Source organism: Buteo buteo, chromosome 10 (assembly GCF_964188355.1).
Source record: "Buteo buteo chromosome 10, bButBut1.hap1.1, whole genome shotgun sequence".
Classification (NCBI taxonomy): Eukaryota; Metazoa; Chordata; class Aves; order Accipitriformes; family Accipitridae; genus Buteo; species Buteo buteo.
This window is the reverse complement of record NC_134180.1, coordinates 40,567,311-40,580,592: the sequence shown is the minus strand read 5'-3', so window position 1 is coordinate 40,580,592 and position 13,282 is coordinate 40,567,311. Positions and strand designations below refer to the sequence as shown.

At 44.5% G+C, this 13,282-nt stretch overlaps 1 protein-coding gene across 22 annotated transcripts in view; it reads right to left on the bottom strand.

Moving 5' to 3' along the window:
- Positions 1 to 1,803: 1,803 nt before the first annotated feature.
- The window catches only part of FGGY (FGGY carbohydrate kinase domain containing), a 327,635-nt gene continuing 316,156 nt past the window's right edge, over positions 1,804 to 13,282 (bottom strand). For 21 of the 22 annotated variants that reach the window (XR_012651846.1, XM_075037209.1, XM_075037223.1 and 18 more), the window contains 2 exons: positions 2,769 to 2,830; positions 1,804 to 2,046 (listed from right to left, as the gene is read on the bottom strand). Coding sequence is in view for 20 of the 22 variants with exons in the window: in XM_075037209.1 (XP_074893310.1) it covers positions 1,965 to 2,046; positions 2,769 to 2,830 (144 nt within the window). In the remaining 2 variants the exon portion in view is untranslated. The remainder of the gene's footprint in view (positions 2,047 to 2,768; positions 2,831 to 13,282) is intronic. The other variant, XR_012651845.1, reaches the window with a different exon arrangement.

Sequence of the window (13,282 nt, the reverse complement as noted above, 5' to 3'; positions counted from 1 at the left end):
TGACATATTTTATTGTGCCCTTGAATTGTAAGCTATGATTTACCATTATGTTGCAGTCGTTTTCTTGCTTGTTATACTCTTTTTGTTATGATGTTTCTTAATTTTATTCCCATCAACTTTCATTGTCTTTAATTATGTCCCTGAACTTGTAAAGCTGTTCCTCTTAACAATGGGTACTTTGGAAATGGCAACAATTGCTTTTCCATGAACTACAAGGCAGGAAGTGCATTGTTTCTTTAAAAAAATTACCAGATGTTTTTGAGTGCTGACTACTAACATAAAAAAAACCCAGAAACTATTCTTTTCCAAGTTCTCTAAGTGCAATTTTGTTATTGTGTAACTTCTGTTTGCATTTAACTGGGAATTACAGCCTATGCCAATACTAAAGAATGGAATTTCTATCAAGCTAAGTGTATAAAGATGGAGTCGCTCTATATGAACACTGACTCTGTGGAAAGGGACAGTAGGTTGTTTCTCTTGCATAATACAGGCTCACCAGGAGCGTGGCAGTTCACAGTTTGAAGGAAAGAAGGGTTCTCATGAGTGACCTACAACAGAGCTGTAGTTGATCTGAATATGCTCTTCTGTTCTGTCACCCCTTGCTTCTTAACCCTCTCCTTCAGCTGGGGACCCTGGTTTTGCTTCTTAAACAGAATAGTATCTTTTATTAAGAAGTAAGAGACAAATGGCAGAGAAAGAAAGAATTTCTGAGAGAATTTCACTGAAGGCACTGGCAGTGTTTGGATCTTGCAAGATCAAAACAATTTGTACTGTCAGAGGTGAAACACTTTTGCTGTATACAACCAGAGAGTCCAAACTCTCTCCTTCCACAGCCCAGTTATGCCACGACCGTCGTTGTGAGCCTGGCAGCACCTTGTAGGACTAACTATGCAGGGCAACCTTCAAAATCACCCGGGAACAAAAAAAAAGCCTTTTGTTGACTGGATTTGGCCAGCAGGAAGCCAGGAAGGTTTCTGAGCGTTGACAAATGCTCAGAGGAAGGAAAACCCTCTCTCTCTCTCCCACTGTGTTCCCTGTACCTGCTGTCGCTGAGTTCAACTCTGCAGCTGGCTGGCTGTGTAGATGCACATGCTCTGAGCTGGGTCTGGCTGAAGCAACGTGATGAGAATGGACAGGGAGAGCTGGGCTCTTTCAGGGCTGACTCCCCGCAAGGCAGCTGGCAGGATGGAAGGAATGCACCTGCATTATGAACATATTTTCAGCAACTGTGTCTGCTCAACCTAGTCTTTCAATGTCAACATTGGGCTGTTTCACATCTGCACAGTGATTAATGCGCACCAAGGGCGAGTTACTTGCAAAAGACAAAATGGCACAAATTATTGATAGCAAAAAGACTGTGCTGCACGAATGGAGACAGAAAAAAAGAGAGCAGGAAACAGAAGAAAACAGAGGGAGAAAGACTGCACAGCTGGAAAAGTGATTCTCAAATATCAGCCGCCAAAGAAGTACTATAATCAGAGTAAAAAAAAAAACCAACAAACCCAAACAGAACTTTCCAATGAAAATCATGTTTGGGTCTTAGCTGTAGCAGACAGTAAGGTTAAAAGGACCATGTGCGATGCCAGGTGTAGTTACCTGTGAAAAGCATGGCAAAGGGCAGCGCCTCAAGCCCATCCGAGTGAGTTACGTTGCTCCTCGTGCTGTTCCGGCTTGCGGCCGGTCTAAACACCGGCACTGGGGTACCCGCAGCTGGTTGTCTTGTCTTCTTTCAGTGGAGCAAATGATTATTGTTTGTCCCTGGGGTGCAGGGATTATTGACAGAAAATAGCCAGTGCTTCACAGTGAACTGAATGCATTTTTATTTCTCGTTAAAAATGAAAATGTACACTTTAAATGATGAAAGTGTATTTTTGACATAGACAGTACAGTAAGGAGAGAGTACCCTCATCGTAAGTGTCTGGAAGTTCGTTATCCCTGCTCTTCCCAGATTACGTGACTCTGGATTAGAAGCTGTTCATGATGGAGCGATACTCTCTCTGATGTTCCACAAGTTTCAAAAACACTTCGTATTTCTTGTCGTAGAATCTGTATAAGAAAGTTAATTTCCACAAAGCCTGAGATGTTACGATTTGAACCACCTGTAACACGCGTGTTTATTTCCTTCCCTCGGCATCCCAATTACAGCTCTGACTCGGTGCGGAGCCCCGCACGCCGCCGGAGTGCAGCTTCCCCCCAGACGAGGTTTTTCCAAGTTCTAATCGCACCTTTCGCCGGCCCTACAGCCAGCTTTGATTTTCAGACCGCTTCTCCTCCGGACTCCCCCCCGCCGCGGGAGCGGGAGGGCACCGGGCCACGGCCGCTCCTGCACCCCCCTCAAGGCTCCGCCAAGGTCGCCTCACGGCTTCCCGCGCTCCGGCCCGCCGCGGAATGGCGGACGCCGCTGCCTCCTCGCCGCCGCCAGGGGGGGCCGGCGCCCCGCCGCGGGCTCCGCGCCGCCCGCCTCAACCCCGCCGCGGGGATCACGCATCTGGGTGGCGAAGCCGGCGGGAAATTAACGCGAAGGTCCGAGAGACACGGCAACCGCAGCGGCTTTGGAAATGCGGCCGAGGTCGCCGCGACCCCCGCCGAGGGAAGGCGCGGGCTCGGGGGGCCGACATCCCACCGACGGCGACGGACGGCCCCCTGCCAGGCCGCCCGGATAGCCCTTGAAAAATCACACCGCTGCATTCAGGCAGGGCTATGAAGAGAGAGCCTCAACTTCGTTTTCAGTACGTTCTCACCGAGGAACACCCGACAGCCAGGCTTACCTTTTATGCTGGTGGTTAGGCTGCACGACTCTCCCAATTTTCCCCATTTTCGCCATGGCCTCCTAGTAAAAGACAAACACAAACTGGAAAAGCCTGTTTTGATTTAAAATACTTTTTGACAAGAACAAGATGTTTCAAAACCAATCGGAACATTACTGATGTATTTTGTTTCGGCTGAACAGGCCAGATGGCTTAAAATATGTTCAATCCCATTATATTGTAGTCATGAGAACAAAGTACTGCAGACCCCTCGGTAAACCAAAATCTGTTCCTCTTTCTTACTGGGAGTCCGAGGCAGAACAGACTTATCTTTTATTATTTACACTTACCGGAGGAAATGTTAAACACTGCATCCCCGGCGGGGAGATTTCTCAAATGAAATGATACTGTACATGAGATCCCATTACCATATTCTTAAAGTATCAACTCCCTGCAGCAAGGGAGGACTCGAGTGTGCTCCAGAAGCTGAAGGTAACTTGCCAAGTTCTATTACGGAGCCCACAGCTGCCCTCACATTCCAGTATAAAGGTGTAAGGGACAGACTTGGATCCTACTCTGCTTTTGGCCAAACCAAAGTCAGACGAAGAGATCTCACAGAATCCCCTGCAGAAGGAGACTCTGGGACAGTCACGTGGAAGGTACGGGACTGAATGATTTGGTTCCTTCCCTGATTTCTGTGAGATGCTGATTTTTTGTGGATTCTCCTGAGCAATCCCACTGGAATGAGACCCTAATCACCGATGTTCATAGAGGATCAAGCACCCAGGCAAGGGTGGAGGAGCAGGCAGGCACCAGCTATTTTCAGTGGAAGTTTTTTCACGAGGAGCATTAAAGCAATAGCTTTCAGATGGAACAGTCATAAACATAGAAGATCAGGATTCAAGAATCAGCGTCTGCCCTAATCTGTACCAGTGTTCATAGTTTCTAAGCAGGACCCTAAATCTGTTCTAATGTTAGTACCTAAAGCACAGCACTGGGAGAGTATCAGAGTGACCCCGGAGAACAGTCAGCCTGTGCTGCTGCTGGAAGCCATCTAGTCAGCTACTACGGCTAGATTTGTAAAAGGGTGGGATGATTTTATAGGCTGTAGTATCTGCTGTAGTAAAATCTTTGCTTTCCACTAATCCAGCATTTTACAGCTGAGGATCTCCTAGAAACTTACAATGTAGATGAGCAACGTAAGCACAGTTTCACCAGCCCAGGACAGGCAGGGAGGCTCTGAGGATAAGCAAGCTGACCGACAGACCTTACATCTTCTGGTTTCCCATTTCCCCTGCGTTAAAGAAATATGATCACGACCTAAATGCCAGGATGTACGTGGGCTGCCCGGGAAGCCAGCAGGTACTCTTTCTCCCATGCACAGCAGCGTTTGCTCAGCTAGACACAAAGTGCCTGGGATGCCACCCGTGTGCCAGAGCAGCAGGCAGCCGCCAGCTCCGCCTGGCTGGCTGAACCTGCGGTATTACCTGGCATGTTCTGGGTGTGTTTGCTTCAGCATCAACGCATCCTTTTATACTGCCAGTCCAAATGTGCTACTAGAATGTGGAACACCTACTTTCTACGTTTGTCAACTTCGGGGGGTTAATACTGGATGCAATCGCGGCTCTGCCAAAGTAAGAAGCACTGCCAGGGATGGTGCAGTCAGGATTTTACTCTGCTAGGGCTTCTGGTAAAACAGCAGGGGAGCATTTCTGTGCACTCCTATGCCTATACTCTTTCTTAGGCGTAGAAGTTGATTGTACTTTTGATTCTCCAAGAAAACACCCTTGAAATAACACTTCCAGCAAGATAGTGTGTTCTTTTCTCTGGGACATGTGAGCCTGCTGGCACAGAGACTCTACGCACCAGCCAGATTAAAATACTGGCATGGAAAGGTTGATATCTTTCCCAATAAGGGAAATGGGCATTTTATTCCCTGTTCTTTAACAGGTGATGCTAGCTCAAGCATTGTTCCTGTTTACAATAGTCTGCCTTTTAACTCCCTTACATGGCCAGCTGAATTTAGAGGCTACCTCAAAAAAAAATGAATGACCACACAGATAGTAAAAGACAACTCCCTATGTTACAATCGATACTGTTTTTCCAGATAGTTTTGTGTCTTACAGAAAATGTAAGGCAAAGCCCCTCAAAGCACTCTCACTAATGGGATGAGTCACTTTGCTTTCTGCTCTCTGCTTTACAACTCCTTTTGAATTGCCCTGGAGATAATGCACGAAAATAAACCCAAGGCATCTGAAGGTTCTAAACGTCTCAGACAAATCCACTTTTTTCCACAGGTGCAAAAAAAAATGAAAGGAAGGGCCAAACTTTGCCATTCATACCCTCCATGCACACGCAGGGCCTGCCTGCTTCTGCCCCATTCTGGGCAGCATTAAGGGAACAGGATACAAACAGCACCGTTCCCAGGACATGTTCTGCTTCTGCCGTAAGTACTCCACACACTCACGTTCTGCTTTACTCTGGGGCCTCTTACAACTTCCAGTGCTGAAAAATGCATCACTGCTTCTTCAGGAAATAAGCCAGCCTTTTGAGATAAACATATCTTCAGACAGGTTTTATTTTTACGCTGTTACTCATCTAACTACAGGTCTCCTCAGGCTGGTTCAAGAGAGAACAGACACCGGCGCCGACTCAGCCAGGCGCAGAAGGTGTGAGGGCAGCCCGGCTCAGCACGGCTGTCCCGCCGGCCGCTGCAGCCCTGGCCCCTCCGACACCCTGCTGGAGTCCAACACCACCAGAGCACTTGCGACACTCTGGCTTTCAGACCAGCGGTGGTCTTCAAAGGGTGAAACCGAGTCTCCATGGGGCGTAGGAAAGCCTCCTACACTCTGTGAGGTGTCCCCAAACCTGAACCCCCCGGCACAGAGGCCCCATCTGCTGTCAGGCAGCCGGAGAGGGTGCCACTGCTCCCACAGGGCCAGGAGCTGGACAGGCTAGAGAGGTCCCTGAAGGAAAACTGGTCCCTCAAGACCTGATCTAAACTGGGGAACAGAGCCTGGCTGCTGCTTATCTTTTGCTGGTTCACCCATCTATCCACCTTCAGCTAAGGAGGAAGATGCCAAAGCAGTCTTTCCAGTTTACCAGCTAAACTACTTTCGTATTTTTAAATCTACTGAAAATACATAGGTCTTTGAGAATCCACAGCATTAAGGTCTCACAGCAAGTACCACAGCAATGTGGAATAACACATTAAAAAAATATGCAGCCAGCAATTTTCAACAACTCGCTTATTCTACGTTGCTCAAAATATCCAAAATGAATTCCCTCTCTTAATTTGCATTTCGGTTGTGTGTTTTTTTGTTTTTTAAAGTCAGTTTGGTCATTGTTAGTTTGAACAAAAACTTTACTCCCAGAGGAGAGTCTTTTCAACAATTTTCTGGGGACAAAGAGGAACAGAACATTGAAAATATGAATTTATAATGAAATCGGAAACAAAGGAACATTAGAATCGCATTACTGAATCAGATCAACCTTGTGCACTGTTCTGTCTCCAGCAAAGCCTTAAATATAGCAAAGTGATAATACTGCTGTTCAGAAATAGTTTGTTTGAGGGTTGACATCCAAATCCATAACTCCAGTCACCAAGAATTTCACAATCTTAATTTGAATGACGCTCTATCTTCTTTGTTTGCCAGTCTAGACAGTACAATGAATACAGTGATTTAAACACAATGAATTCTCTCTTAAAACAAAATATTTTGTAAAATTGCTTTTTAATCATTTCTTTTCTCTCTTTCCATAAAGGCTATGCTATAAATAAACCCTGAAAGTTCACATTTGATCATCATTTCTAAAGGCTGGGCAAGAGGCAAGTGAAGGGTTTACACAGAAAAAAAGAGAGGCACTGTGGAGCAGAAATAAAGGGATACATTCATGATTTCTAACCTTTTGTTAGAGTGTCAAAGCTGAGACAGATACAAGCCAGTAAACACTCTGCTTACCATGGAGAGAGTTAGTCAAACAAGGTTACCCTGCCCGGGACAGAAGGACAGGGAACACAAGCCCAGGAAACCAAATGCTCCAAGGCCACCAAGATTTGAGAACAAGGTGCCATTTTGCTGCTGGAAGGACAACCCAGCTGGGAAGGTCAGCAGTCATTCAAATTCATTTGGTACTGGTGGCTGAATTCTGGTCTTCAGCGTGCTCTGGGGCAGGGGATAAGTTTAAGACACCAGGGTAGCCTCAGTACATCAGTAGGCAGTAGATCTCCCAGGGAAACCCTATTTGGAACCCAGGGAAATCCCCATCTCCTAGGGAAATCCTATTTTGATACAGCGTATAAAAGCTAGAAATTTCAACTGTTGTCCCTTCAATAATGGAAAGAAAAAGGTTTTTAACACTGTGTGGCAGCTGCAGCACAGCAAATACTCTGTCATACCAGGAAAAGCATGTCAGCCTGGCATCAGGAGCTCACTGGAGGTGCTTACAAGGGCTAGCTTAGACTGGGAGACCAGTCTTCTCTGATTTCCTACCCAATGGGCTCCTACAAAGGCTATCTCAGAGCACCCAGCATGATCCTGCTCATCCCACAAGAGAAGCCCATCGTCCTTGGGACTACAGAGGGAGCCAAGGAAGATTAGCCCACTTGTGAAAAGTCCCTAAGTTTGATTTTCCATAGTGACTCAAGGATTTATGTGGCTAAATATTACTGAAAATTAATGGGATGTAGGCCCTTAAAAGTACACATCAAATAAGGAATCAGATTTAGGGATGTCAGCCTTAGGTAAAGAAGTCAAGTTAACAAAATCCCATTGAAATTAATGAGCTGGGAACATCAGTCCCCTTAAGAATTTGGGCTTCTGCTTTATTTAGGTACTTTAAAAATTGTATCCAAAATTAAATGGATGAGGCATTCGAGCACAAATGCAATTTCCCAGCTGTGTTCTCCCCACTTACTATTTTGATAATCCCAAGAAATGTCTGGACTTTTACCTAGCATAGCTATTAACTTCACAGTGAAAACAACCACATATCATCTGAAGTTTTACTGTACAATTTCAGTGGCTGGCATCATTTGGCCTGCACATACAAAAGCATACAGCAAAGCTCATCAAACTGTGTGGTTATACCATGCTCCAGTTACAGCAACAGTGTGCCAGCTTCTTGGAGGAAGGATCCTTAGACAATATGAAAAGCAAGAGGGATACTTCAAAGCCAATTAAGCAAGTTTTCTCTGCGAATGCTGCTGGTTTATGGCTTGTCCAGTGACAGCCATGGTTCTGTTGCACCAAGAATGACTGGCCTACGAATGATGGGAAGGATGAAAAATAACTCTGCTGTAAACCAGTTTTGGATCATAACTTACAAGATAACTAATTCAGGAATCTCAGAACAAGTTGGAATGAGATGCATGGCTTAGTCTTCTTCTTCCCAAGCTGAAGTTGTTAATTCACCTCATCTTAGTACTTATGCAGAAGGAGGAAATTATATTCATTTTTATTGTGCCAATACAAGCCAAGTGATCAAATGCTGTCATTCTTACAGCCAAACATGGTGAGAAATTAGTACCAGCAAACGTGCTTCTTCACATATTCCTGAGAATGACATGAGCATATGCATGGAAGGTCAGTCCCAATTTCTGAACCACACAGAGCTTTGAAACATGAATTTCACCTTCATTACCCTGAAAACATTACCCAGACTCCCACTCAGCCCAGTCTCAACTCTCTGGTGTTTTTGTACAGCTCTACTGTCACAGATCCAGTATCAGAGGAAAAGAATTTAAAAGCTGCCCCATTCACAATAGACTGAAATGTAGGAACATTCTTCCCCACCAGATTTCTTCTGATTTGCAGAATTCAGCAGGTGTAAGTACCTTCAAACTATCAGACTGACCTTCTTTACACTTCTAAGTCCTCATAACAAATACAGTAAATAATGTTCTGCGTAGTAACTTTTACTGTTCTTCAACAGTGAAGAATCTCTCTCTCACTCATCTCTATTCCACACACATAAGCCGAGACTAACAGATGCTAACTAGCATCATTTTAAGAAGTTCAGTCACAGATATATTTGGATTTGAGGGGAATAAATAGATTGCTTGAAATGCTGATGTTCAAGAAATACTTTTAAACTTTTCTAAGAATTGTAAGCAAGGCTGCTATTTTCTTACAGGCTTTTATTTAGGGATTGCTTACTCAATAGCCTGGAGATGCAAAATTCATCTTATCTATGCTTACGGGAGTTACATGAATATATTTATGTAACACAGCCCTAGCAGAACATTACTTTTTAGTGGTATATGACTGCATGAAGAAAGCATGTGATGGACCATATACAATATTTTTCTAGTGGGTTTTTTCCCCCCTTAAATTTGTTTGAGTTATAGGGGCAGATCTTGGCAGCATGCACAAAGCCCAAAATCTGTAATTCAATTCTCTGTGGTATTCTGAATGGAGTGAGCCAAGTTTTAAAACACATTATGGATAAATATTAGAGCTGAGCAAAAATTTCACACCTAAGACCAAAGTGTGAAAATTTGGCTTTCATTCATTTAGTGAAAAGGTGGAAAATTTCACACAAGCTTGTATTTTCCTTTTGCTCTGTTCCAACATAGATTTCTGTGTTCGTATCAAACCTCAGAGAGAGAGAGAGAGTGTTTATGTCTGTGTCTGTAAGTGAGACTACAGAGAAGGAGGGAGAAAAGGACAGAAGGATGGAGGTCCAGCGAGCAGAACACCAGCTCAGGACTTGAGTTCAAGTCTGTCTTCCAGGAAACGTCACTGGCCTTTTGAATCTCACTATCCATACATTCAGTAACAGCACTGGACCATTTTACGCATTTGTTTGCTGAAGACTGTTACAGTGGTGGAGGGGAATCAGGCACGTAACTTAGAAGAAGCCCAGCATTATTCTACCCCTAAACCATCCAACTTCAGTTGACGGAGGCCAACTGGATGGATCCTCACTACTGAGACAAGGTAGTTTTCTGGTTCAAGCACTGTTCAGGATCCAGACAGTTTGGAACAGCTTCCCCAAGTTACGTGGGACATGTAATTTAGTCTTTTGATTTTCAGTTACCTCTTTCTGAAATAGGCTGTGCCCATTGTTTTCCCCCAGGTTTGGTTTGGCTTGTACTCAGAGTTTGTAAACTCTAGGTTTGTTCCTAATTTTGTACTGTGGGTGGTACACAGAGCTCGTAGTCCTACTGCAGCCCTCCATGCCTCCTCAAAGTACATATCACTCAACCTGTCCTGTACCGTAGGAGCATGGTTTTCACTACTTAGTATCCCAGACAAGAAAAAATGGAAAAGAGATCACGTAACAGTAGAGACAAGTGCAGGTAAGGTCACGGTACCACTTCCACCTCCAGAACACCTACTTTTACTCTGCTTCAGTGACTACACTGAGTGTCAGCCAGGCTGTGGCCACCGTAGCTCAGTGTAACACAGAGCTTGTGCTTCAGCCAGGCTGGCCAGCCGACAGACAAAGCCATAAGAGGAGCAGCAGCGGCAATGCAGCTGCTGTAAAGGGTGGCTTGTCGTGCTAGAGATGATATTAATTACTTATTCCGCAGACCAAATTTAGAATGGGACGAGGGTCAGCTATGATTGCCACATCATCTATCAGCTGGAAACTATGTTTGGGTCTAAGCTCCAGCCACACTGCTACTAAATATAGGTTGGTTTGTTGTTGATTTGACTCTGCACTCCCCCGAGTTGCCTTTGACTATCAAATAATTAAGCAGTTTGCTTTGTGAGGGCTCCACTGCTGGCACCTCTTAGTGCCCAAAGCTGCTTGGATGCAAACTTGACAGCTTAGCAGGAGTTTCAGCTTACCCAGGCAATGGAAAGAGCCCAAGTGTTTAGCTCCCGTTTCAGTTTTGCAGATTGCTGGCACTGGGTGCCATGAATCAACAGTCTGTGGGCAACATCTAAGCAGTCTGCACCAGAGCTGGGCCACAGTTTAGCCACACTTACCCTGACATGCGCTTGTATAGCTTATTCATGAAGCGTAAGTCCACTTTACAAGGTCTGTGTGTGAAGATCCAAGGTAGCTTTAATACAGCTAGCACAGATACTGATAAGGTGCAATCACAGCGGCACAGAGGTCTGCCCAGTCTGCCCACCTTCCACAGCCTGGGGCCCACTCCGCCTCCTCGCCAGTCCCACGCTGTGGGTGGCGATGCCACGATGCCACAGCTGGCAGCTTCCTCACCAAAGAGGAGGCTCCCTGACTACACCACCAACTGGCACGGACAGTACATTTCCCTCACCCCCTTCTGAGGTGGAATAAATTTGTTAACCAGACACAGCACTGCTGTTACAATAGACTAAGAAGGTTTGTCCATATAAACCACATGAAAATATATTGATTTAACCCCCCTTTTTAGGCTTGGAAACGTTATGCTGACAGGCAGCTGTGTTTAACAGAAAGCAAGAGAGCAGATTCCTACATCAGATCCCGATGCAGGGCACTGCACTACAGCTATAAGCTAAATCAGCCTTCTCCCTACTCATCGCTGCTGGTGATGGAGTAAACTAAGCCTGGGAGCACTGCTCCTCTGCACAGCCTGGAACAAGTTAATTTGCTTCTCTGGCTCCCTTCTCACTCTCTGCTTGCAGTATCCGTCCTAATGCTTTTAGCCTCAATTTTAGGTGGTAAAACCTTTGGGGCAGGCAGGGCAGGTGTGTGATTCCACGCTAACTTGCACAACAAAAGAAATAAGTTGGACAGAAAGCAGGAGTCATTTGGACAGGGGAAGGTAAAATAAGAGAAGTTGAAGAACAAGCATCCGCACAGGATATCCTGACACTCGGCTGTGTACTTGACACAATATTTAGTTGAACTGCACCACTTCCTTTAAGGTGCAAAATTCAGATTTATTCAGCTGATTTCTTTTCACGTTCATGCTGAACATACAGCTTTCCTTGCATTTAGTCATTGAGTTCAAACTTTTATTTGCCATCTGGCAATGGATTGGGGTTTACCGGGGGGAGGGGATAGGAAAGGGGTCTTTTTTTTTCCTTTTTTTTTTTGCATCTGTATTTGCTTTATGAGCTATGGCTAAGGCATCATTTACACATGGGGAACTGGATCGGGTTCTCTCAATTCTTTCCATATGTTCACTTATGCTGTCAAAACATTTTTTCGATCTAATTAATCTGCACACGTCTCTCCATTCATTTCCCCACTCGGTGGGTTTTAGCATTTTGGGGGTATCTAGCTGGGATTTTGTCATAAAAACAACTTCTGCCCACATTTTGCTTTAGGGTTACTCCACCAAGAAAATGAAACTACTTGCAACGTTTCACTCCTCTCCATCTAATTATTCTTTCCCTGTTTCCAACACTGGCTGAGGAGACTTCCCTTTTCCCCTCATCTTTCAAATATATTCTTTGCCATGCTCCAGTGTCTACCTGAGGTTAATGAGGGAAATCCCTGCTGTGAGTTTTGATGTGGATTATTTTTTATCTAGTTAATCTGATGTGTGGTTTACTATAAAAAAACCTATACCTCAGAATTATGCTTACATTTTACCCAATCTGGACTGCATTTGGGAAATTACCCTGGACAGGGGCTCATAAAAAACAAGAGACCTTTAAAAAAAAAAAGTCCTTCACTACTGTAAACCAGTAGAAGGTTGAGATGTTAAAACAGAGTAAAACTGCATTAAAATATGAAGAGAGCCTTTCTGGTAACCTTACAGACATCCTATCTCCAACCAAAAATTAAAATATCACTTAAAACTGGTATTTTATAGATATCCAACGTACAGTGGGCAGAGTAAAACCTAGAAGAAATGAGAAATCTGTTAAGAGTTTAGAACTAGACTGCATAGCCATTTCTCTTTGTGAAGCACAGTACAGAGAAGATAGCTGTCTATGGCAGAGAGCATTTGGTTTCCTTGCAATGATTGCTACAGACAAGGAGTTAGCAACCTTTTCTAGCACACTGTTCCAGACAGTATCTTTCTTTCCCAAATTAGAGGCTACAAGTGACTAAACTGAGTGAGAGCTGAAGCAAGACACACTGATCAGCTGATGATATTGTCCCCTTTTGTTAAAAAATGGGGCACCCTCTCTTCTCTAGGTCTGCAAATCAGAGGCAGCCAGGGATGAGAAGCTACTGCTCTCATTTGCTCTTCTGTGATTAAAACTGTCCTTTAAGAAGAAAGCTGTTCCTAAAAAGCACTTTAAATGCTGGATACATATTGCTACAAAATTTTAGAAAGCTCTTGATTCCTTAAAAACCTGCGAAGCCTGGTTTGACGGTGGTCTGACGGATGGAACAGCCAGTCTGTTGCCAAATGTGCTCTAACAGCAGCAAGGGAGAGTCCCAACCTGAACTGTGGGATTCCTACGGACACAGAATTCAGAGAGATTTATATGAGGAAACTTGTTAGAGTCACATCAGAATAGATGTTCTGCTCCCCTTGCTCCTAAAAAGTTTGGCTTGTATCTCTTGGAGACCATTGGGAAATGGTAAATACAGTTCTCTTTAGCATTAAAACTTTTCTGTAAGTGGGAACCTCTTTATACACACAACCGCTCCGTGCATTGCAATTACATTTA